A 25,480-nucleotide genomic window follows, 5' to 3' on the forward strand; every position below is an offset into this window, starting at 1 on the left:
GATGGTGCTCCATCACATACTTCTATCTCTACATCAAAGTTTCTCAAGGTCAAGAAGATCAAGGTGCTCCAGGACTGGCCAGCCCAGTCACCAGACATGAACATCATTGAGCAGGTCTGGGGTAGAATGAAAGAGGAAGCATGGAAGGCAAAACCAAAGAATCTTGATGAACTCTGGGAGGCATGTAAGATGCTTTCTTTGCTATTCCTGATGACTTCATCAACAAATTGTATGAATCATTGTTGAACCGCATGGATGCGTCCTTCAAGCTCATGGAGTCATACAAGATATTAAATCTGGATCTCACAGCACCACTACTTCATTCACTGATGTTATGCAACATATTTTTGTATTTGAAGTAAATTATTTGTTCAATTTTCTGTAGGCAACAAAACTTTTGTCTTGCCAAAATCTGACCTTTCTGTGTTCATTAAATGATCAATCTTTCTTCAGTGAAGCAAATTTATTTTAGTATATTGAGCATAATTTGGGAGGGTTTTAGCTTTCATATGAGACATTTCTAAAACCAATCGATTAATTTAAAGGTTATAAGCTTTTGTTTCTACAAAATGGATAAGTGACAAGACTTTTGTCAGGGACTGTATTAGGTTAAGCTCTATATATGGTGGGAAAAAAACAGATCTTGAGTTTACCCTTGATTTTTAGAATTGTAAGAGTTGGTTTAGTTGAATTATTCTCACTTATCACAGCATACAATTAGTTCATTCACTCTTAAAGATGCACTGTGTAACTTTTCAGGGGGTCTGCTTGTTTCCATGGAGATATTACTGTTTTGACTTGATTACCAAGTTTATTTCCATACTGTGGAATAATCACAGTGGAGACAGGTTAGTGGTCAGATGTATGGAAAAGCTTGTTTTAAAGGTTGTATAGAGGATTTTTTAAGGGAAAAGAAATACAGCGACAGTCCTTTTTCAAATGTTGTGCGTGTGTGACACCACCTTCCTCCTCCACAGGTCCCTCAGTAGAAACACCTTCTCCTGCCTCCTTACTCCAGAAATCAAGCTTTTTTTTACAGCCAGTGCATGTTCAGAATTACCACTGAAGTGACCTGTGTAGAAATAATTTAGCGACCGATACGTCCGTTTTTAGACCTTTCGTCCTCTTCATTCGCGAAATCGCTGGACGAGATCTCCAAGAATCACCTCAGTTTGTCTTTGCTCCTTTTCCACTTTTCTTCTTTCAGCAACCTCAAAAACAGACTTTCTCTTGTGGGGAACTGCTCGTGGATTCTCGTCCACCATCTCAACAAATTTTGTGCGATCTGCAAAGAAGCTACAGTTTAAAAAAGCCTCCAAGAACTGCTGCATAAACCACGTAATCCCCACGCGCCCGTGAGTCAGTTACACTAGAAAGGTAGGGAGTTTGATCGACAACCGAACAGCCAATAGAAAATGAGGTAGTCTTGTTTTCTATTGGCTGATGTTTATTTGGCCTCACTACGTCCACAGTTGATCGATTTTCATTCTTTTCATTTTTTTATTTATTTTTTTTGTCATAATTACAAGGCTGCTCCATCTCTGTATTCTCAGTATTTTAAACTTTCATTGACAATTTGAAAGTAAAAAAAAATCCTCCATACAACCTTTAAGCTACAAATTATCTGTTATTGAACAAATGCAAGGGAGATTTAAGTTTAAAGTTCTACTGTGGAACATTCCAGTCAAAGAGAAAAGATCTCCATGGAGACAAGCAAGTAGAAAACCCTCCAATTCAGAAGTTACATAGAGCACTTTTAAAGTAGCTTATAACCGATGGTGCAAAGATGGTGGAATATTTACCGCAGGACAGACTGACAGATGTATGGCAGCAATCTCGCACCCACCCAACAGACAAAAGATGTATCAGCGTGCAAATGGTAGAGTAAAGGTCAAAAGATTCAACTACAAAATGTGTTGGAATGTCAAAATCACAAACGCACTTTCATTTTAGCATTATTAAAACTATATATGAATAACTGGGTCTTGCTTTATTTAATTCGAAGTGAAATGAGTGATATAAGTGTGATCACACAGACTTATGTATAGGTAACTGATGTGGAAGTGTTAAAAAATGTAATCATGCCGCGGAATTAAATATGTAAGAAATTAGCAGCACGTCTCTTCAATTTTACAGTTCTTGTCGTTCAAGTGAATAGACACTAGATGACAATAAAATACACAGAGAAAGTGCTTGAGTATACCAGTTCCAGACAGTTCCACAAGATGGCGACAGGTTGCAACAATAATACCTGCAACACTGTTACATTACAAAAAGCCCTTTATTATAGAGGTTAAATCTCAGGGTGTGTAGACTATACTGATAATAATAAGATACAACGTCATTCCTCTTTTTATAATCAGACACAACATTTGAATCATACTGAGACATTTATTTTTGCATGTATGTTTCCATTTAGACTCAATGCAAGTTACAGCAAAAACACACCACCAAGCACTGTGATGCAAGAATGTGGAGCGAAAAAGGCCACGCAGAATCAACAGGGGGCGCTAGACAGTGGGAAAAGCACGTGTTCATGTACTGCTGGTTCTATATCACTGTAACAGGGCCTGGAAAAGTTATGAAATATTGAACCATAACTAATCTATTATCACCGCTTTCCATTTTTCAAGACACTTTTGTGGCGGCTCACCAAAACGCAAGGCACCCTTTCAAGTAGTGTTCTTATTGCACCTCTGTCCTCCCACATTCATGCTCCTGGTGGAGATATACAAGCCATAACACAGATTTATTACTATATTTATATATTTGTACAAGCCTTATACTTCCCCAGTGTGAGCTCTATCAGTAGTGCAGCCATTTTCCTAATCATTTCAGTGTGCAGTTTATCCTTTGCTTAAGTCCAGTGTTTGATAACGTATCAAGTTATATTTCCCCCCATAGGTGAACATTTTCAAGTCAATGGTGCAATAAGATTCCAGCAGTTTTCCTTTGAGTTTGCTATGCTTCTATACACATGTGGCTGAGGAGAGGAGTTTATTGCAAGTCTAACAAAACCCCACTGTTCCCTACTGTAGCGTAAAACGGTGAGAGCATGGGTTCGGCCCTAGCTGGAGCAGATGGTAATTGGTGCATAGTAGGTTCAATTGGATATACTTTTATAGAGTTATAATGTGGAGCTTGGATACTTGGTTGCTATGGGACACACTTAGCAGGGCTTGACTTCATCTGTCAGAGAGGAAAAGCACAGGGCTCCTATCCACTTCCTCATATAAATAAATGTACATACAGCAAAACTAAATATTCAACCAACAGAAAAGTACCCAAAGTGTGTATGGATGTTCCAGGCAGTGTGTGACTATGGGCAAGTGTATAATACATAGTTCTATAGTAATGAGAAATAGATTTATTATGGCATTGACTGAAACATGGCACTCGTACTTTGGTACATTATAAGGATACCATAAGCTTGCCATCAAGAAAAACTGACTTCTAAAAGATCCCTTTGAAGACTCATATCATATAAAGATATATACAGTGACAGAGCCACACATTAATGCTGTAATATTAATATATGATGTCAACTCCATACCAACATGTTTAAACTGATGCCTACTCAAAGCCCCAACAATGGCCAGATAGTTAAACTGGTAACCATTAGCTCTTACATTCATCACCTTAAATAATCCCACTGTGCTGTCATATTACTGAATATGACATCAATCATAAATGAGAATGTATTAGGGCCAAACTCATCAAGTATGACAAAGTCAGTGAGCTACACACAAAAGCCTGAAAAATCCAACAACACACCATCATAAATAAAACATGGCAGAAAAGATAACTTTTTAAAATGTATATCTAATAAAACAATGTTATTATATTACTATGACCAACATTTTTCAGTTTGAATAATCAAGTGAAATGCATGACCAGCAATGACAACAGCAGGCTGTGACAGCAGGGGGACACAGTGAATATCCAGTGAGAACAGGCGTAAGCAGGAGTCCATCACCTGCATGTCCCTCGGGTCTGTGGGACCAGTGTCTCTCAAGGTGCTCAACATAACAAAGCTCATAATGTCCCCTCCAATCAGCCATCCCCTCAGCTCAAATTTTCATGCAGATCATAATATAAGATATTATACATATTTTCATAAACAAGCAAACACTCAACATAAATTAGATCCTATATAGATAAAAATGTAAAAAGCTTGTAATAATAATAGTAGCTGTTGGTTACACTGACATGTTGTGGCCAGGAGATGGCACCATCCTTGCACCATGTCTCCATACCAGCCTTACCCTGGCTGTTCCTCAGCTCTTCTGCATTTTTACATTATGTTCATGTCTACAAATAAGTCTCTGAAATGGAAGAGGGTTGAGTTTATAAATCCAGGTTGGATTAAATAGCCATGAGCAAACCAAAGTCATATATTAACAACAGTCACACTCTATTGAAGCAAAAAGTCATTCTCTGAGTGTCTTTCAAATAGAGTGCTAAGATTGGCTAGGAGTGGACAGAAGGCGGGGTCACAGTTGATTTGTCTAAAGAGGAGTACTACTAGGTGAAGGCGGTCTGTTGTTGTGTGTATGTACATAGTAGTGATATGGTCCTCTTCTACAGGGAGGTGGATTTTTGTGCAGACCACACATCAGGGTCCCCTAGAGGCCCCTCACAGGTTCCAGGATCAATCATGACTGCAAAGGCACAAACACACACACAATAATGATAAAAAGTACAGTAATATGGTCATCATTTAAACAGACAGACTATACATTCTCAGTTTGATTTCCCACAGATTTATCTTGAACTAAATTAGATTTTAGTGCATTAGACCAATATGATTATCATGACTGGCAATAACAAACTGCTGCCACAAAATGAAAAATAGGCTCCTGCGTTGGTAAGTTAGTAGTCATGTACCTGAGTCCTGTGCTGTAGATCATCAGTGGGGGAGTCTGTTTCTCTGATTACCACAGCTTTTGTCACCAGCATGTCTGGGTGCTGCTGTTTGGCCTCCTGGATGGCCATAGCTAGAGCCTGAGGACACAGGGCAGAGCACAGAGCATTATGGATCCATTTACTACTGAATATTAAAACTGCAGGTAGCACCACTTCAGAAGACACAAGCAGATACCTGGTTCTGATCCACATCATCGTCCCCAGTGATGATTATCCTTTTCTCTATTCTAGTCTCTGAGTAGCCACCCTTCACGGTCTGAGAGAGAGTGCACAATTATCAAAGCAACTGAGTGAAAACATAAGTTAGACCAAACAGAAAATGCACAAAAACACACAACATCAAACTGCTAAGGCACTGTCAGATGTAATTTCCACATTATTTGAATTGTGGGTGTTTAAGATTTGATCACATTCCAGTTCTAAAGTGTGATCAAATCATGGGGCACTTGTGGCTATAGTAGACCGTAACTGAGTAGAGTGAATTAATAATGCACTGTAACGTGTTTTGGGTGTCTTGAATATAAATCCAAATTGAATATAAATCCAATGCATTATTATTATTTGTGTTTAGAGACGATAACGTGTTGAATTTGTCATATATGCAGTTTTTTTGTTTGTTTGTTTTTCTTTTGAAGAACCATCATGTATTTGAAACCTCTGTAGTGTAACAGTAATCATGGCAACAGAAGAAGTGTTACCTTGGTAACTTGAGTTGTGGTTGCCGAGGTGACACTCTCAGCAGTGATGGTCAGAGGGGACACAACTGACTCCCTGCCCACAGCGCTGCCTTTTACCTGTCACAAATAGAACACACACATTTGATCACATTTCATTATATATTCATGATATATATATTACCCCATCCAACACACATTCATCTCCTCACAGCTGTACTTACAGGTGAGCCATTCTCTTTAATGGAAACTGATGCAGAGACATCCCGTGGGCTGATCTCTCTGTAGCTCTAAGGAACACACACAAACGTCTGTTTACTTATCTGAATGTGTGCATTAGCAAACTTACAAGAAAAATCTTGCGGAATAATTTTCATTTTACAATAATAAATGTAGGCTTCTACAAGACATTGAAAGAATTAACTCTTCACAAAAAGGTGACACAAATATTGTCCACCAGGGGGAAGCATGTATTCATTAAATTGGAGCAAGAGTTTCAGCAACTTCTACCTTGTTGTGTCAGTGATTATATTCTAATTTCAAAATAAATAAAATCAATAAACATATTTATCAGTTTCTCATGCTCATTTCTACATGCTCCATAGAAAAAGTCATGGCCAGTCAGGCCAGAGAGTTGAGCCTTGAACATCGTCTTCAAAATCAAAGCTTTGTCACGAGGTGGCACAATCATTTTAATTATCAATAATTTTCTAATCATCAATTACTTTTTAGTTTTTTTGCACTTCCTGTGTTTCTTGTTCATTTCTGTGCATACTCACTTGCTATTATCAGGATGTGTTCACTCTAAAGCGGTACAGGAGCATTGATTGCTAATTGCAGCTATACTGACACTCATTACATAAGCTTACTGTGATGTCTGTGCAAATCTGTCTCACCACTGAGCCCTCACTTCAAAGCCCGTGTCCACATTGTGCCTGACTTGATCCGTGCCATTAGCTGCAGCTGAAGAGATCTGCCATCGCCATTATGGTTTAATCATGCACCTGTGGGCCAATCTCAAACCTCAGCGTGCCCACATGAATGGACTGGCACCTGCTTTCATCCTGCTCATAAATGTCCTGTCAATGCTGTAATCAGTCATAATGATGCTATTATGCCACTCACATATTTGGACCATGGGACTAGTGGATATAGAAATAGGCTTCGGACACTTCCTCCTTTATTCTGGATTCTCATTAGTCATTACCACAACTACTGTAGTCCATATGGAACCATATCCTATTATCTCCCAAATTTCAGCTGGGCGTGACTGGCAGGTGAATTAACCAATCAGGGAGACATATGGTCTGTTAGAGTCAAAACAAACATGGCGACAAGAATCAAAGCACTAAACTGTTATTATCTCAGGTAAAGAATCATGTATTTTGATCTGCATGTGAGAGACACGTGATACAAATTAGCGGCTGTGATTGGACCAGCCCAAGTTAAGGCGGTGGATTTACGCTTCATCGTTCAGTTTCAGATGGATTCAAACAGAATGTACAAGGGACTGGCTGGTCAGGTCAAGGGGGCCACTATACATTAACTATACATAAGTAAAAGTATTTTTAGAAATACTTGGATTGCAATACTTTTTGACATTTACCTGTGATATAGATTGGACAATTAAATCAAATCCCCTTGATGACAAAGCTGCTTATTCTTACAGTGTTGGGAAGGTTACTTTTAAAATGTATTCCCCTACAGATTACAGATTACATCCCCCAAAATGTAGTTTGTAACAGAATCCAGTAAATTACATAAAGTGAGTAACGTAATCTGAATACTTTGAATTACTTGATATTGTCATGTTTTTTAAAACTACATGAATGTAACAACCACATCTTGAAAATTCTTGTTTGTTCTCTTTAAATTGTCTGTTGAGCCCAAGTCTCCATGAATAAACAACTGTTTACTTACTTAATATAAGATGTTTAGTCCTGGTTTAGTTCCTGGTTTAGTCCTGGTTTAGACCTGGTTTTAGACCTGGTTTAGACCTGCTTCAGTCCTAGTTTAGTCCTGGTTTAGTCCTGGTTTTAGTCCTGGTTTAGATCTGGTTTAGTCCTAGTTTAGTCCTGGTTTTAGTCCTGGTTTAGACCTGGTTTAGTCCTGGTTTAGACCTGATTTTAGTCCTGGTTTAGACCTGGTTCAGTCCTAGTTTAGACCTGGTTTAGTCCTGGACTGGTTTAGTCCTGGCGTTAGCTCTGGTGTTAGTTCTGGTTTAGAGGTGCACAGGAGAACAGTGGTGTTGTACGGAAGGAGACGTGGGATATAGACCCAAAATGTGAAAATGTGACGGAAAAATGCCACCATGTAATCCATTTATTTTAACAAAGTAACTGTAATCCATTTACCACTCACTGAAACAGTAACTGTAACTGAATACAGTTACTCTTAATTTGTACTCTGATTACATAACTCTGGTACATGTAATCTGTTACTCCCCGACACTGTTCTTACATAACGAATATATAATTTCGGACATAGTAACTATTGACTATGAAAAACATTTTTGATTGTGATGTTTTAAAAAATATCCCAGAACAGTTGTTAGTAAACTGAGATAGATATTTTATAGGTATAATTGTGACCAATTTGAATGTTTAGCTGTGTATAATTCACTTCTAGTCCACTATGTCTTACTCTGGAACTAAATTACAATAGAGCTAAACAAGGCTCAATGAAAGTAAATGAGGCACCAAAGAATCTGTGCAGCAACACAAATCACATTATATTAAAACTCCTGCAGGGCTCTCTTGTGATGGGGTGCTATGGGTTGCCGATTTTCATTTCCCTGACAAATTTTCAATCCACATTTACAAAAAACAAACAAAGGGAAAACAAATTGTTCATAATTAGTTTGACATTTTGATGTGTGTTTACCTGTGATTCTATGTTCATGATGTTGTGGTGGACTTCTGATCCATTGGTGTGCATCTCAGACTTCTTCAGCATGTGGGAGACTCTCACTGAACTGGGCTCTTTCCTGGCCACTGGAGGCTGTAAAAAAGCCAAACAAAAGGTTCATATCTATATGATGTAGATGAGAAGATTATGTGAAGGTTATGTTCACCAAAATATTAAAATAAATGAGAAGTGTTAAAGGATGGGGGGTTGTACATGACATATGAAGGTCAGTTACATCAGATATAAACAGAAATAAAACATCTCACTATTGACAAATTAACATAAAATTAATTAATTAAAGGTGCACTGTGCAACTTTCCAGGTGGAGGGTCTGCCACCATGGAGATACTGTTGCTTTGCCTTGAATTTTTCACAGTATGATATTAAACTTATCTATTTCCCTGGAGACAACCACCATACCAATTTTTAAGTCCAATTTGTGGAGAGGTGCTATTGTATTGTAAAAGCACCTATAGTTAAATAATAAGCAAGTTTAATGCCACACTGTGGTATATTCCACGGAATGCAATCTCCCTGACATATCTCCATGGATATAACCAGACCATAAGAAAATAGAAAACTTACATGGTGCACTCATCATCTCATAAATAACAACAAAGAAATAACAAAAAACTAAATATACAACCAAAACAAAAAGAAATGAATGATAAATGAAAAATAAATGAGCCAACAAAAATTCCAGGCAGGTGAGTCCGTGGGTGGTGGGCATACAGTGAAGACCCATCTACCTCAGGATGACCGGGATCCTCAGACCTCTCCTCCATCAGGGGCGACTTGGTGCCCATGAGCCTGGCAGAATAGAACTTGGATGTCTCTTCAAAGTCTTCACGTCCCACCTCGGGCTGCCTCTCTCCTGGCTCTGGTGCCCCCCTGTGGTAGTCCTCAGCACCAGTTTGCAGCTCTGTGATGACGGTAAAGTCCACCTCTGCTTCCAAACTAGACGTAGAGCTGACGGTCATGCTGGAGCACTTGCGTTCGATACCCAGGTGGCTCTCTCTCACACTGGACAAGGTCTCCTCCTCTGATGCAGCACCGTACTCAGTTTTCCTCTCCGCCAGCTCCTTCTGATGTATACACAACACTTCAAAACCAGGCTGCAGTTTACATTATGATGATATGAAGTGAAAATGCACATTGAGAACTGAATTGTAAGTTGCATCCAAAAATGTTAAAATTGAATTACTAACAAGACGTTTTACTAAACGTTTATAGACTGAATGGAATTTGCACTAGGGAAGAGTTAAGTTATGCTTTTTTACTGTCTGATTTACTTTATACCGATTATTATACACATTTTCTTAATATGTTTGTTAGCAGGTTCCCCCAGTGGGAATGAAGGATGGGTCAAATACAGAGGACAAATTTCTCTAGCATTTTAGGCCTAAGACAAGTTGAACCACTTTCATTGCAATTCCATGTCCACTTAGTCTTAAACTCAACAACATGCACCACAGAAATGTGTAAAAGACCTAACATAGTATAATTCAGTTCAGTGGTACTTAGAAATGCTATTTGATCTCTAAAACTGGATATAAAATGACAGTAGGAAATTGTAATAGCAAAACAGAGTATGATTCAATTCAGTTTTACTGAAATACTCAAAAGATATATGATATCTCTGGCTTTGCAAGACTGAATGTTATCTATTGTGGAACTAAATCTTACAAAAGACCATGATGAATAGACAGCAAAATAAATTGTTAAATTTTGTCTTTTACATGAAGAGAAAAAGAGATGCAGCCTGTCAAGTGGGATGAGAATAGATCAAGGATGAGCATAGAGCAATGTACAAATCGACCTGAAAAACCTTGAAATCTGCAAAAGGTTCCTCATAAATGGCAGGAGTAGAGACAGGTTCCTGTAAAGTGAAGCAGAGTAGCAGAGAGGCATGACAGTGGTTAGTTACACAGAGATACAGACAACAAGTACAACACACACCCACCTAAACTAGGATTCTGTTTTAGTCATGTACAATACAGATTGCATGTTTCCTCACCAGCACATAGGGCCATTAAGCAATCAATGTGAGAGCTCATAGACTTAATATTCTGGGTAATTTAAAAGGAAATGCAGTGTGAAATTGAAACGCTAATGAGGATTATTATATTAGATTTAACATTGAGAACCCAAGTTTAGGTTAGTATTGCATTTCATACAGAGATGTCAGCAAAAATGTTGGATCTAAAATTATGAACTGTGACATGCATGTACAAATGGTATTTACATATCGTAAACTATGTCACATATCATTTTGAGTATGGCTTTACTATCAACAACATACATATACAGCCATGTATAACATAAATGTTACATACAACATGCATCTTAAATGTGCATGCATTTATTGCATGATCGCTATCACGAAATAGAATGATGCAACACTAGCAGCATGGATTTGAATATGGATCAGATCATTTAACTGTCCACAAAGAGCCTCTAAATCAATGTTTGAATATAATGATATAGATATTAGCTCAATTTATGATTGGTTGGCAGTAGTTCAGATTGCTCCCATGTATGCACATTTTTATGACAAGAAAATGAGGAAAGCCAATTGAAGTTTTCAACTTTGAATTTAATCTTCTACTCCCTGTGCCAAATGCAGCCATGCTGCTTTGGTGAAACTGATGCAGGAAATCTACTACTTAGACTTCATAGCCAAAGGATTAATGTGTTTGGAACAGCTGGTATAATTCAGTAGACGTTTTACAACTTTATTTTGTGAATGCTGTGAGGCCTTCATTAATAAAATGACTTTGAACCATATTGATGGGTAAAAGTCAATACATCTTTGGCACAAGAGAAAATACAAAATCTCTCCTGACGACCACACACCAATTGGTTTCTAACTAAATTAGCTTGTTAATATTGAATTTGACAAATTTAGATTTTGACTTAAAACACCCTTAAAGCATATTTAATGACTGTGACAGAAAATATATCCTGAATATTAATCAATATGTTAATTAATTTAAAGTGTGACGTTACGGTGACACATTGAGAAAAGTCCAAACTTGATTTTGAGCAAATTCAATCATGAAGCAAACATTTCAACCAAAGCAGTAGATACACAAGTTTGCTTTCTTCAAAGAGGCTAAATGGATGAATGGTTCAAGTCACTGAAAATAACAATGGGTGCGTCTGTCTGAAGCTCATGCGATGCTCAGTTTGACTGGAGGCAGAGGTGTGTTACCGAGAGTCTCTTCTTGGCAGCATCAAGGCCCTGCTCCCGACCTGCACTCCGGCTGTTCCTCAGGATCAAACCCGACTCTCTCACCTTCTGTGTTTTTACTGGCGGAGCAGGTGGGGCCATTTTAGGGACTGTCGACAACTTTGAGCCAAATGACTGGCTCTCTGAGGGCCCTCTTCCAGCATGGTCAAAAAGTTCTGTTTTAGAATCGGAATCTCTGAGGAATTCTGGATGGAACGCTGTGACTTCGGTCCAGTTGAGGTCTGACGATCCCTCTGGTGAGCCCACAGACCAGCGGTATTCTCTTCTGAACACTTGTCGCAGTTCGTCTTGTCCGGCTCTGTCCCGTTCGTCTTTGCATGCAACACTTTTTGAGCGTTCAGGCTTCAGCGGGACGATCCTGGTGATCTCTGACTGGTGGCTTCCTGACAGTCTGTGTAGAGACGTCCTCTTCTCTCCAGGGACCATATCAAAATCCTCTCCTCCCGAGCTCACCTTCCTCTCATGTGTCCGGACCTGCCGAAGCTTGACCTCAGCTAACTCCTTGTTGTCAATAATACCCTTCCCTCTGACCTTTGGCCCCCCTTTTACCGCCGATAAAGTGCTCTCCTGCTCTACCTTTCCAGGTCCATTCACGGGGCTGGAATCAATATCTACTAAGTTAACTATTTTCTTCACACCTTCAACAGTCTGCCTGGACACTTCTCTGCATTCGATAGCAGACCTACCATCTTGTTTGCTATTCTTAAAAGCTCTGCTGCACTCTTCCTTCCCTTGATTATCTTTCATCTTGTCCACTGACTCCCCACGATGCACAACTTTAGCTGCCTCCTCTGAGCTGTCACCTGATTCAGAGTTGTCGTCTCCAGAAGAATCTTCTCTTCCTTTACGGTATTCTCCATGCATTCCCAAATTAAGACTTTGCGGCCGCCTCTTTTTGCGTGAACGTTCTTTGATGGGTCTTGGGCCCAGGGCAACACCGCTGTTTGCCTCAGGGTCTTGCGCTTGAGGGGCTTTGCTTAGAGATTTATCAGCATCCTCCAGTAATTGAATCACAAAGCGGCTTTTGTTTGCTGGTCCAGCGTCAGCGCACACGTCTGCCTCTCGGGTCGCTTTGGTCGAGGGGATCTCATTGATATGGCTTTTCATTTCTTTCCTGTCATACCCTGTTACCTCTGCGTGTCTCATCTGGCTTATGTCTATCTCCTGCTCGTTTGGCTCCCAAGAGCCTTCCGGAGTGAAAGGGGGAGAGGCAGCTAGTCGGCTCTTTTCTTCTGCCTTCCAGTCATGCTCTTGATAACTTTCTTGTTTTTCAATCAATACCCACTCTTCGGAGCCCTATATGTTGGTATAGATTGGAAAAAGTTAGAAACGCCAGGTGCGGAGGCTGCATCATAGAAACAGTTTGAGAATTACAAAGCTTTAAGACAATGGGCAAGAGTAAACTTTTGAAAGTTATTTTTGTGATACATCAATCAGACAAATCTCAGACCACTGACAGCAGAAGGCAGAAGGAGATTTTTTCCAACATTATCTGTTATAAGCACAGAACGTTTATAGTCAAGTAGCAGAGAGAGAGCATCAGTACAACTGTTTGTGTGGCCTGCAGTGATCAGTATCTATTAGGGTTGTCAAAAGTATTGAAAATCTGCTACTAATCAATACCACAACTGGTACTGAAGTTAGATACTCAAATATGATGATATTGGAAAAAAAAATAAAACTTTCTTTAACAGTTTCATCAGAACTATTGTAAAAACAAAAATATGTTTCTGTTGAAAATTACAATCTTTAAAAAAAAAACTAACTACTCTAAAAAACTAGTATCGAAATCAAGTTTGAAATTTTAGTATTGTGACAACACTTCTGTTTTTTTTTTCAAAGAATTTACAGTGATGAACTGATGATCAATTATGCACGTAAAAATCAATGCAACAAAGAACTTCTGCATTTGATGTTGTGTCAATGTGACAGCATTTAATCAGGAACGTAACAGCAGGTGGTCACATGTTATGCCTGATCAATGTTTCAAGTAATTGACAACAATGGATAAATAATAACACAACAGAGTGTAATCTAACACATATTCATTGACATTCACATGGTTCAACAGAAAACAGGAAAGAGAAAGAGTTGCAACCTCAGGAGAAGCGATCACAGTCTTCTGGACAAAGCCCTCCACAGACAGGCTGTTTACAGGTTCTCTGGCTCGGGCCACAGACTGAACAACACATAGTAGAAGAGAGAAAGAGATTATAGAAAAAGTGCAAAGTATTAGAGAAAGCTGCAAATATACACACAGAAAACAGCAAGGGTGCTACGAAAGTTTCAAACAAAAACACCAAATTCCGAGTACCTGACAGTCATTAAATCCACAGAACCAAATCAGCATCCATTTGCAATTCAAATGTTCCCTTCCGGTAACTACATCAAAGGAGTGTGTGTGTCTGAATGTCTAGAGAATTTTTGAAGAGCCCTGAGTCTTTCCCAGCCTTGGAGCGTCAGTCAGAGCGAATTACACGAGGCACATGGAAGATTACATTTTGTGCTGCAGACAGTAGTTGACACTTTGGGAATAATCTGATTGTTACAGACAGAAGAGCAGGGACTGTCGGCAACTACAGCTCAGAGACAACTTCATAACTTCTGTGATCCAAAAGCTGCACCATTTTGAGTAAAAAAAAAATCTAAAAGTGAAAGTATTGTGACTATTTGGACTTTCTGTTTTAAAAAGGAAAGGTTCTGTTTAAAGTGCACACTGTAAATAACCCTGGAAGATCCCATGATTTCCAGAAAATTTTTGTAGAGGTCTAAACTACATTTACAAGATTTTTCTTTGCAGAGGGTATTCTACTACCTAAATAACTACAGACTGCAATTTGCTATTGGGCCAATTCAAATTATGATTTCAATTTGATTTTGATATACTGTGCAGCCCTAGATCCAAGATATAAAAGGACCCATATTAATCTATTTTCTTATCTGCTATAATGTTATTTTCTTATCATAAACACATTAGGAGTTGTGTTTTGTTTCATTCACACATGTTTAAACACACAAATCCTGCATATTTAGGCAGAGTTAATATGCAGTCAGTCAGGATGATTTCAGAACTGCCATTTTTTAGTAAAGAACTTTTGAGTTTTTGAGTTTTGGAGACGCAGACAGACTAGTAGACAGAGATAACCACATTCTAACATGGTTTAAAGAGACAATCTTGCATAATATAGGACCTTTAAATAAGCTGGCATTACCAAGAACTGTTAACGTAATAAAGAAAATATGTTTTATAATGCCTTGAATAAAGGTTATGTACATTTAACCAGGAAGCCATTATATTTCCATATCTTTCTTGCTCCTACCTCTTGTCACCCATCTGTGACTGTCAGGCAATCATAGCCTTCTTCTCCCCCCTCGACCAATTATCCTTGAGGCTTTTCATATGAATTTCCTCTTTCTCCCCTTACTCACCCCGTTCTCAGCTATGCCACAACCATCCATATAAACCAAAGTCACCGTCATTTATTTCACTTCAATCATTTGTGGTTTGTAATGGCTCTGTTTATCTTTCTTTTGGGATTTAGGTCATTTCAATCACCATTATTATTTTATATACTTAATAATTCAACACCAACTCATCCATTCTACTAGAAAACAACCATTAGAACAGATTATAAAAAAAATATTTTACTTCTTGGTGCTGACAACCGTAAACTGGATTGATGAAATAAGCGTGAATGAAGCCAAAAACTACTCAGTATGTTTTTGATGTGGAAACATTATAACATGGTTTAAAGCTGAAACTGTCAATTTAGGAAAATATTAGTGATGGGCAAATTAGACGGAGCTCCGGAGCACGTCTCGTTTTTTCTGAAACAAATTGCTCCGGAGCACTGCCTCGGAGCTCGTTTCGCAGCAGCCGCTCACGTGACCAAAGTGTGGAAGTGTCGGTCCCTCCCCCTACTGCTTCGCTCTGCGTGTTAATCGCTTCAGTGTATTGAAGCGTTTCATTGGCTCTGTGAATGTGCTGCTCTGCGATTGGCTCAGAGTGCTTCAGAGTGTTCAGCGCACTTCTGTGTTTTGACAAGCACTAAACTGCTACAGTATAAATCAGGGGTGCTCAATACGGCGGTCGCGATCTACCAGTCGATTGCCAAGGTCGTGTGGGTAGATCGCCGTGTCTCATCTCGGACTCACGTTTGGACTCTGTCTTGTCTCTCACTCAAGGTCTGACACTCAACAAGTGCGATCATATTTCATTACGGTCGCTGCTGTTGGTAATAAACTTGTAGCGGGGTGCAGGAGCGTGTGGGGCGTCTCAGTTCAGCCTGTGCGCTCATTTGAAACCCGCGGAGACTCTACGGCACATCACAAACACACACGCTCCCTATGCACGGCTCGTCTGCAACAGCGTGTGCCCTCGTGTACCAGCGTGCATCACAGGGCAGGTTCAACTTCCTAAACATCCTACCTGTCCATCTGCCTCACGTCAGCACGCCGCCCCTCGCCTTTTCACGCTCTCGCTCCTTCCTGCGTACAGCGAACACAAGCCCCTCCCACAGTGCGGCTGATTAGAAGAGCAAGACCAAACGTGAAGCAAAAACCAGTCTAAATTTGTGTTCCAGTGTTGGCACAAAGCAGGTCTACAGCATAGAGCGGATCTACAGAACAGACCTACTGCCACATTTGACTGAAGTTTGTCTAACAAAAGTGCACAAATGCATCTGTGTTTGTCACGATGTGCGTTTGGTTTGGTAAACGTGCAGAGGCTGGTAAATATCACTGCAAAACCAGAAAAGAATGCAACTCCAGTTTGAAACTTTAAAAAACAGGTTTAAAAATCTTCCTTCACTTTTTTCACAGTTTTGTGTAAAGTGCCAGAGGAAGTTCTCTTAAAGAAGAGGTTCTCAAACTGTGGGTGAGGGTCCAAAAAAGGGGCACAGAGTGTTTCAGTGCAGTTTGTTTGGCTTTGTATTAGGTAGATCATTTATGACTTGGTCATTTTGTAAGTAGCTCACATGCTGAAAAAGTGTGAGCTCCCCTGGTATAAAAGATGCGCCAATATTTCTTAAACATGTTGGGTAGTGAGGAGTATTGTGTGACGTTAGTGGTGATTTTGGCGACTTTTGGCATTTGTTTCATTTTCGATGGCATCTACAAGTGGAAAAAAGTGATCCATGGTTTGGGATCACTTTGATCTAATTCCACCCAACAAGGTAACACCAATTTTCTTATTTACAGCTGCTATTTATGTTGCTCTTTACATATTACTTTAAATCATCATTATTATTGTTGTTGTTAGGTACGGTGTTGCTCTGCACACAAGTATTGTCTTACACTAACAATACTTCATCAATGCTGAGACACCTGCATCATGCCAATGGTTACATTTGTCCACTAGAGGTCAGTGTTTCTCCGAGGTCTCAGACACGTCGAACCATTTGAGACAATATTGCGACTGAGGTGTCAATGCTTCACGAGGCTCCATTCGCCCATCACTAGAAAATATGTATATAAGCTAGAGTGATTTGGGTTTTAAATGGTTATCTCTTTCCTAGAGGCCTTTCCCCTCTTTACTCTCTGTGTCACTTCAATCCTGCATTTCATCTACCTCCTGGTGAGCAGTGATTTGCAAGTTTACTTAATATATATTTTAAGACCTCCACAGCAACTGCTAATGTTCCCAATGGGTGAAAGTCTCATGTTTTGATAGGAGAGGGGGTGAAAGAGTGTCACATTGTTGCTATGGCATCCAATAATTTACCAAGTGTGGCAGGGGAATGAAATTTAAATTTCAAAGCTTCACTGAATGTCTTGAAAAAGCAGTGGCAGGCTGAGGACAAAATGCTTTTAAATGTTAATATGAGTTTTCTCCTACGCATCTGTTGCCTGCTCGGGTGTAAAGAGCACATTTTGAAATCCCTATTTCACCTCAAAAGAATTCAGGGCACAGATTCTGGGTAGTTTTGAGATTCAGTCCATTTCACTTTATTTATATAGCATTTTATTGATTGATTGATTGATAGCATTTATATAGCACCTTTCAGGATACAAAGTGCTTTACAATTCATTATTCAGTCACTCCACACTCAGTGGTGGTAAGCTACTACTGTAGCCACAGCTGCCCTGGGGCAGACTGATGGAAGAGAGGCTGCCAATCTGCACCATCGGCCCCTCCGACCACCACCATCACTCACACACACACACACACCACTTTCATACTAGGCAATGTGGGTGAAGTGTCTTGCCTAAGGACACAATGGTCTCCCATCCAAGTACTACCCAGGCCCAGCCTGCTTAGCTTCTGAGATCTGACGGGATCAGGCTTTGACAAGCTGGTATGGCCATAAACTGTAACGTTTTGAAAGTGCTGCGCAGAAAACGATTAAAAACAAACAATACTACAACAGTGCTCATGAAATAATAATAAAACCTAAAATAATAAATAGAAGTGAAAAACAATAAACTAAATAAACAACAGCTGAAAGTGAAAAAATAAAACAATAAAAGACTCAGAGGACCGCACAATTCATGTGGTGTTAAAAGCCAGAAAATAAAAGCGTGTCAAAAGACGTGACCACTCTGACCATTCATAGAACACAATGTGACTGTGAAACGGATTTTTTGAACATATAAACCAAAAAAAAAAAAAAAAAAATACCAAACCCTTAAAAAAAATAAAAAAAAAAATAAAAAAAAATAAAAATTATTCAGAAAAAATAACATAAATAACTCAATTTCAATTAAAAAAACATCAGACAGAGCCTTATAATTCAGCAGCTCTTTCAAGAATTCATCTACACTGAGCCAATTCTGAAATGCCACGGCAATCAGATCAAATTTGAACGGGTAAATAAACTAGAGATTGACTCACTGCCTTCTTCTCCGGAGTGCCGGTTGGGGAGGTGGCAGACAGACGCTTCTCTCGGTTCACCAGTTTACTGTTGGGCTCCCTCAGGGCTCTCTTCAGCTCGTTGATACTGGCCTGGTGCTTGAGCAACACATCCTGGGACTTGTCCAGGAACTGCAAAAGCAAAGAAGAACACAAATAAACAAAAGAGATTGGCAAGAGATTTGGAGCCGAGTTGATACACACTGTAATCTGCTATGCATGACTAGAGCTCAGAGCTGGTAGAAACAAGAGATAAGAAGAGGTGCAATGTTAAGTATGGATAGATGAAGTATCCAGGCATATACATGACATGCAATAAATATGGAAATTGAAATATAAATTCAGCAAGCACAAGTACACTTTTAAGACAGTGTGGAGGAGAATACAAAATTACTCATCCAGTAGGAACATAAACAACACATAAAAAAAACAGGATGTCAAATCGATATGACATTTCCAAAAATATAAAAGTATCCTATAATTTCAATGGAGAGGTGGATGTGGCATTATCTAAACAGTTAGCTGTACCTCCTTCTTGTGTCGAGGTGTAGTCTCCTGATCCAACTACAGCAGCATAGAAAGGTTAAAAGTTCAAGAGGTCAAAGGTGAAGAGTTAAGGAAATTTAAAGTAAAACAGATGAGGTAAGAAGTTATGTTATTAGCTTTCTTTATAACTGGTGAGATAGTCACCAAAGGTTCACAAGTGGAATACATTTGGAGCCTTACAAATTAACATATAAACAGTGTTGGGGAGTAACAGATTACATGTACCAGAGTTACGTAATCAGAGTACAAATTATGAGTAACTGTATTCAGTTACAGTTACTGTTTCAATGAGAGGTAATTAGATTACAGTTACTTTGCTGAAATAAATGGATTACACGGTGGTATTTTCCTGTTTTCACATTTCGGGCTATATCCCCCTTTTTTTTTCTTTTTTTCCCCCCGGTAATTCCACTCATTGCCGGACACTAAACCAGGTCTAAAACCAGGTCTAAACTCAGGTCCAAACCAGGTCTAAAACCAGGTCTAAAACTAGGTCTAAACTAGGTCTAAACCAGGACTAAACCAGGATTAAACCAGGACTAAACCATGACTAAAGCAGGACTAAAGCAGGACTAAACCAGGTCTAAAACCAGGTCTAAACTCAGGTCCAAACCAGGTCTAAAACCAGGTCTAAACTAGGTCTAAACTAGGTCTAAACCAGGACTAAACCAGGATTAAACCAGGACTAAACCATGACTAAAGCAGGACTAAAGCAGGACTAAAACCAGGTCTAAACCAGGTCCAAACCAGGTCTAAACCAAGTCTAAAACAGGATTTAAGAGGATTAAACAGGACTAAACCAGGATTAAACCAGGATTAACCATGACTAAAGCAGGACTAAAGCACGACTAAACCAGGTCTAAAACCAGGTCTAAACCCAGGTCCAAACCAGGTCTAAAACCAGGTCTAAACTAGGTCTAAACTAGGTCTAAACCAGGACTAAACCAGGATTAAACCAGGACTAAAGCAGGACTAAAGCAGGACTAAACCAGGTCTAAAACCAGGTCTAAACCCAGGTCCAAACCAGGTCTAAAACCAGGTCTAAACTAGGTCTAAACTAGGTCTAAACCAGGACTAAACCAGGATTAAACCAGGATTAAACCAGGACTAAACCATGACTAAAGCAGGACTAAAGCAGGACTAAACCAGGTCTAAAACCAGGTCTAAACCCAGGTCCAAACCAGGTCTAAAACCAGGTCTAAACTAGGTCTAAACTAGGTCTAAACCAGGACTAAACCAGGATTAAACCAGGACTAAACCATGACTAAAGCAGGACTAAAGCAGGACTAAACCAGGTCTAAAACCAGGTCTAAACCCAGGTCCAAACCAGGTCTAAAACCAGGTCTAAACTAGGTCTAAACTAGGTCTAAACCAGGACTAAACCAGGATTAAACCAGGACTAAACCATGACTAAAGCAGGACTAAAGCAGGACTAAACCAGGACTAAAACCAGGTCTAAACCAGGTCCAAACCAGGTCTAAACCAAGTCTAAACCAAGTCTAAAACAGGATTTAAAAGGATTAAACCAGGTCTAAATCAGGAATAAACAGGACTAAATCATGCCGTGTGGACCGTGTCTCCTCGTCTTCTATCAATAATATTTTTTATACGGTTAAGTAAAGTCTGGGCTTTTTAAAATTTTCTTTTAGCAGACTAAACATCTTATGTGAAGATTTCCTCATCTTTGCTTCTCTACAGCAAATCAAGTAATCCAAAGTATTCAGATTACGTTACTCACTTTAAGTAATTTAATGGATTCCGTTACAAACTACATTTTGGGGTATGTAATCTGTAATCTGTAGTGGAATACATTTTAAAAGTCACCTTCCCAACACTGCACATATATTTTTAGTGTTTTGGTTTGGTCAGTGTAGAGATAATGATAATGAGCACCCAAGATCTCAGTGTAATCCCTGGTAGTATCCATAGCTAAAGAAAATTTAATTCTCTCAGGATTGTTGTTGTAATGTCGTTTCCTCATCGCAAACAAAGATGGAGTTGTGTTTTGTTTCATTCACACAAGATTCACTCACAAATCCTGCATATTTAGACTGGGTTCTTTAATTAAACGGATAGCACTCTGATCCACCTTCTCATGTCATGTGGTAATACAGGAAGTACTTCTAGGGCTGGGTATCATTAAGAAGTTGCCGATACGATACATACCTCGATACACAGGCCACGATACGATACAAATCTCGATACAGTGCACTTTCGATTCGATATGATATATTTCAAATTAATTCAAAACAGTTCAATAAAAAATAAAGGCTATATCGTGGCTGTGACACTAAAGTCTTTGTTAAACCACTTCTTCTTGTGCAAAGTTCATATGAAACACAAACATTTTAATCATCAAAACAGTGAAAATGTCAAATGTGTTGCATAAATGAGTTTCCTTTCACTCCACAAGCAACAAAACTGTAGCTCTGTAACAAAATTATTTAGTAAAACACACCTAAAATACTCTTGGTGATATATCGATACAGTAGCCCTCGTATTGATACTGTATCATCACATTAAATGATACGATATATCGATATCCGACATTTTTGCACACCCCTAAGTACTTCACTGTGTTTGTAAACTCCATACACCTTCACTAAAATAATTTGCATGATTTCAGGCCTGGACTTGCAAATCTCTACTGAAATAAAGTTTAAAAGTAAGTGTAAACTTGAAAACTACAACTACATTACAAGATGGAACACAGCATTTTGAGCTTTGGAGATGTAGACAGCCTGATAATCCATCACTCAAACATGTGTGAATGAAGCAAAACACAACTCCAGGTATGTTTTTGATAAGGAAACGATTCTAACAAGGCTTTCCAGTTCACAGAATTTTCTTTTGCAATGAGCACCCAAAATTATTGAAACTATGAACAGGTATCGGTATACCTCCTGTTTATTGTCAATTGGTGAAAGCCTCTCCTCCTTTTGGTAAGCATAAGTCAGAAGAGAAAAGGGTGTTAGCTACAAAAGTACGCTGTTACAGTTATACACAATGAGAGGGTTAAGACCACAAAGCAGGGATTTTTACAGGGCCCTCTGAGCATGTAAGAGAATCAGAATGAAAGAAGGAGGTAAATCCCCACAACAGGATGAGACTAGGACGCTAACACTTTTTCACAGTGGAAACCTATACTTCTAGCCTTTAAGCTCCTCAGGTTGACAAGAAATAGAAAAGTTGATAGCACAGAAGCTTGCAATTACTCTTAAAGTATAGGTTTATGTAATAACACAGTATTCCCACAGAGGCAGAGAAGTAGTCAGGCCAAAATTCAATGGGACAACTTCAAGCTTCAAGTGTCTAAATTGAGATGTTTTGGTATCTCAGTGGTAAGTCGATTTCTGTGTGTTTACTGGGTCTACAAAAGGATTTATTTTGGAAGTACCGGTAAACATTGTTCAGCATACTTTTTGTCAGCACAAAATTAAGTGAAAGGTGTTTGCAACATGAATAGTTTGGCAATCTTATTACCTGAATAGACTTCAAATTGATCTGTTAAATTTGTGTGGCTATTTCTAAACTGAAATTTAAGTATACTTTCACCAAAACAATCTATAATTAAAATTGCCTTATTGGTCCTTGACTTCATAAGAAAGATAAATGAACAGCTAGGTTTAGTTTTTTAGTCCCGTCATCACACTTAAAGATGTAAGTACAGCCCTGTTTTTGATTTGGTTTTACAGGATTCAAGAGTGTTCACATTCAATGAACGAGGTGGAAAGAGCACTGTGAATTAGTCCTCAAGTAAAAGTATAGTTACATATCTACAAATTCACTCAGTTACAAGTACTTCTTCTAAAATTGTACTTGACCAGAACCAAAATGTACACATGAAAAATACTACTGACTGAGATAGGTACTAGTTAATTTTCAAAGCACAATCTGCATATTGTCTGAGCTCTGGCCAATCAAACAGGTGATACAGTGCTTTTATGTGTGTTTGTTGTTCTAGACCAAGGGTGCTCAATACGTCGATCGCGATCTACCAGTCGATCGCCAAGGTCGTGTGGGTAGATCGCCATGTCTCGTCTCGGACTCACGTTTGGACTCGGTCTTGTCTCTCACTCAAGGTCTGACACTCAACAAGTGTGATCATATTTCATTACGGCTGCTGCTGTTGGTAATAAACTTGTAGCGGGGTGCAGGAGCGTGTGGGGCGTCTCAGTGCAGCCTGTGCGCTCATTTGAAACCCGCGGAGACTCTACGGCACATCACAAACACACACGCTCCCTATGCACGGCTCGTCTGCAACAGCGTGTGCCCTCGTGTACCAGCGTGCATCACAGGGCAGGTTCAACTTCCTAAACATCCTACCTGTCCATCTGCCTCACGTCAGCACGCCGCCCCTCGCCTTTTCACGCTCTCGCTCCTTCCTGCGTACAGCGAACACAAGCCCCTCCCACAGTGCGGCTGATTAGAAGAGCAAGACCAAACGTGAAGCAAAAACCAGTCTAAATTTGTGTTCCAGTGTTGGCACAAAGCAGGTCTACAGCATAGAGCGGATCTACAGAACAGACCTACTGCCACATTTGACTGAAGTTTGTCTAACAAAAGTGCACAAATGCATCTGTGTTTGTCACGATGTGCGTTTGGTTTGGTAAATGTGCAGAGGCTGGTAAATATCACTGCAAAACCAGAAAAGAATGTAACTCCAGTTTGGATCTTTAAAAAACAGGTTTAAAAATCTTCCTTCACTTTTTTCACAGTTTTGTGTAAAGTGCCAGAGGAAGTTCTCTTAAAGAAGAGGTTCTCAAACTGTGGGTGAGGGTCCAAAAAAGGGGCACAGAGTGTTTCAGTGCAGTTTGCTTGACTTTGTATTAGGTAGATCATTTTGACTTGGTCATTTTGTAAGTAGCTCACATGCTGACAAAGTGTGAACACCCCTGGTCTAGAATGTCTTTCTAGGGGCTGGTGTTGCAAATTAGGCTGTAAACACTATAAACTCTGTAAACAGCATGACGATACCTGCATCGAATTCTATCTGTCTGTATCAAGTAAACATCAAATAAATACAATGTTTTTTGCTCTACTCTTGGCATTACCCTGATGTCTTTCTTCCTGCTTGGAGTCACATTGCCATTATCATCTCCACTGTCCCGTCCCAGCTCATGATCTGGTCCGTGCTCTCTGTCCTCCTCCTCCTGCTCCAGACTGTGCTCCAGCTCCGTCTCCTGCTCGTCTCCGGATGGACTGTGGGGGCGCCGCTGCTCACTGATGCTGCGGTGGGACAAGCTGTCGTGGTTCTCACACATGGATGACATGGGTCGTGAGAACTCTACAGGCAAAAAGATACAGATATTCGTCTAATAAGATGTAAAAGTAAACATGTGAGGCGAACTGTGCGTAATAGAAAAAAAAACTGCATTGCAGTTCTTTGAAGCTTCCAATTTTTTTAGTATTTTAATAGTGCCAGAATGTGACGTTTCGGAGTCAAGCTCTTCTTCAGAAATTTTGGCATGAAACTGCACAAAACAAGCATTATCAGGGACAAATTAGGGGAAACCTGGAACAAGGCGGTATTAATACCTAAATAGAACTACAAGTAAATCAAGTTTACAGTTTACTAAATTTAATGAATTACAAATTAGACAAATAGGCCATAATTAATACCAGGAAGTTTTATCACATCATACCTCCATCCAGACTGCGGGACAGAAGGAACCTCTTGCTGGTGGAGCGCTCAAAATGTGGAGCAGGCCGGTCTATCAGCGCACTGGCTTGTCTGGTCTGAGCCTGAGTCCTGCCACTGTACCGAAACTTTGAACCCATCACCAAGAACCCTTTTGGTGGAGGTTCTGGTGACACCAGTCTGGAACAGCATGTTAAGAGATTTTAAGAAACCAGAAAGGAATAATTTTCACATCACTGTAACTATCACATGTCTGTCTATCTACTACTTATTCTTGAAAACTTGCTGTGGACTGGGTTAAAACAAATGTTGTGATAATGTGGCTAGGCCTGTCCCAATAAATGCTGCATAGAATATATGACAGATGGAACAAAAATTTGGGGGGGATCAATATTTATCATGAGTACTTATGCAATATGTAATCTACAATATGCAAATTCAGATTTTGGCTGAAGAAGGTTGAATTATGAACTAAAATTGTGCACTTTTCGGATGTAGGGTCCGTCAAATGCTTTTCTCCATGGAAATGTTATTGCTTTGTGTGGAATGTTTCACAGTATGGAATTAATAAAAGTTTCTATCTTCATGGAGACCAAACCAGACCAAGTTACAGAGCAGATCTGTGGAGAGGTGACCCCCACTCACAGTTAGAATGCATGTTTTTCTAGATATTTTTGAGCTAT

General features: G+C 39.4%; 1 protein-coding gene across 1 annotated transcript in view; it reads right to left on the reverse strand.

Moving 5' to 3' along the window:
• Positions 1–2,300: 2,300 nt before the first annotated feature.
• LOC110170200 (band 4.1-like protein 1) overlaps positions 2,301–25,480 on the reverse strand; it is a 104,078-nt gene continuing 80,898 nt past the window's right edge. Inside the window, 9 exon segments of the mRNA XM_020935831.2 lie at positions 2,301–4,661; positions 4,888–5,004; positions 5,102–5,182; positions 5,625–5,720; positions 5,825–5,890; positions 8,484–8,600; positions 18,593–18,742; positions 24,211–24,443; positions 24,802–24,977. Of these exon segments, the coding sequence (XP_020791490.2) occupies positions 4,656–4,661; positions 4,888–5,004; positions 5,102–5,182; positions 5,625–5,720; positions 5,825–5,890; positions 8,484–8,600; positions 18,593–18,742; positions 24,211–24,443; positions 24,802–24,977 (1,042 nt within the window). The 3' untranslated portion in view covers positions 2,301–4,655.

Source organism: Boleophthalmus pectinirostris, unplaced genomic scaffold, assembly GCF_026225935.1.
Source record: "Boleophthalmus pectinirostris isolate CB_2022bp ecotype Guang Dong unplaced genomic scaffold, ASM2622593v1 HiC_scaffold_3, whole genome shotgun sequence".
In the NCBI taxonomy this organism is placed as follows: domain Eukaryota; kingdom Metazoa; phylum Chordata; class Actinopteri; order Gobiiformes; family Gobiidae; genus Boleophthalmus; species Boleophthalmus pectinirostris.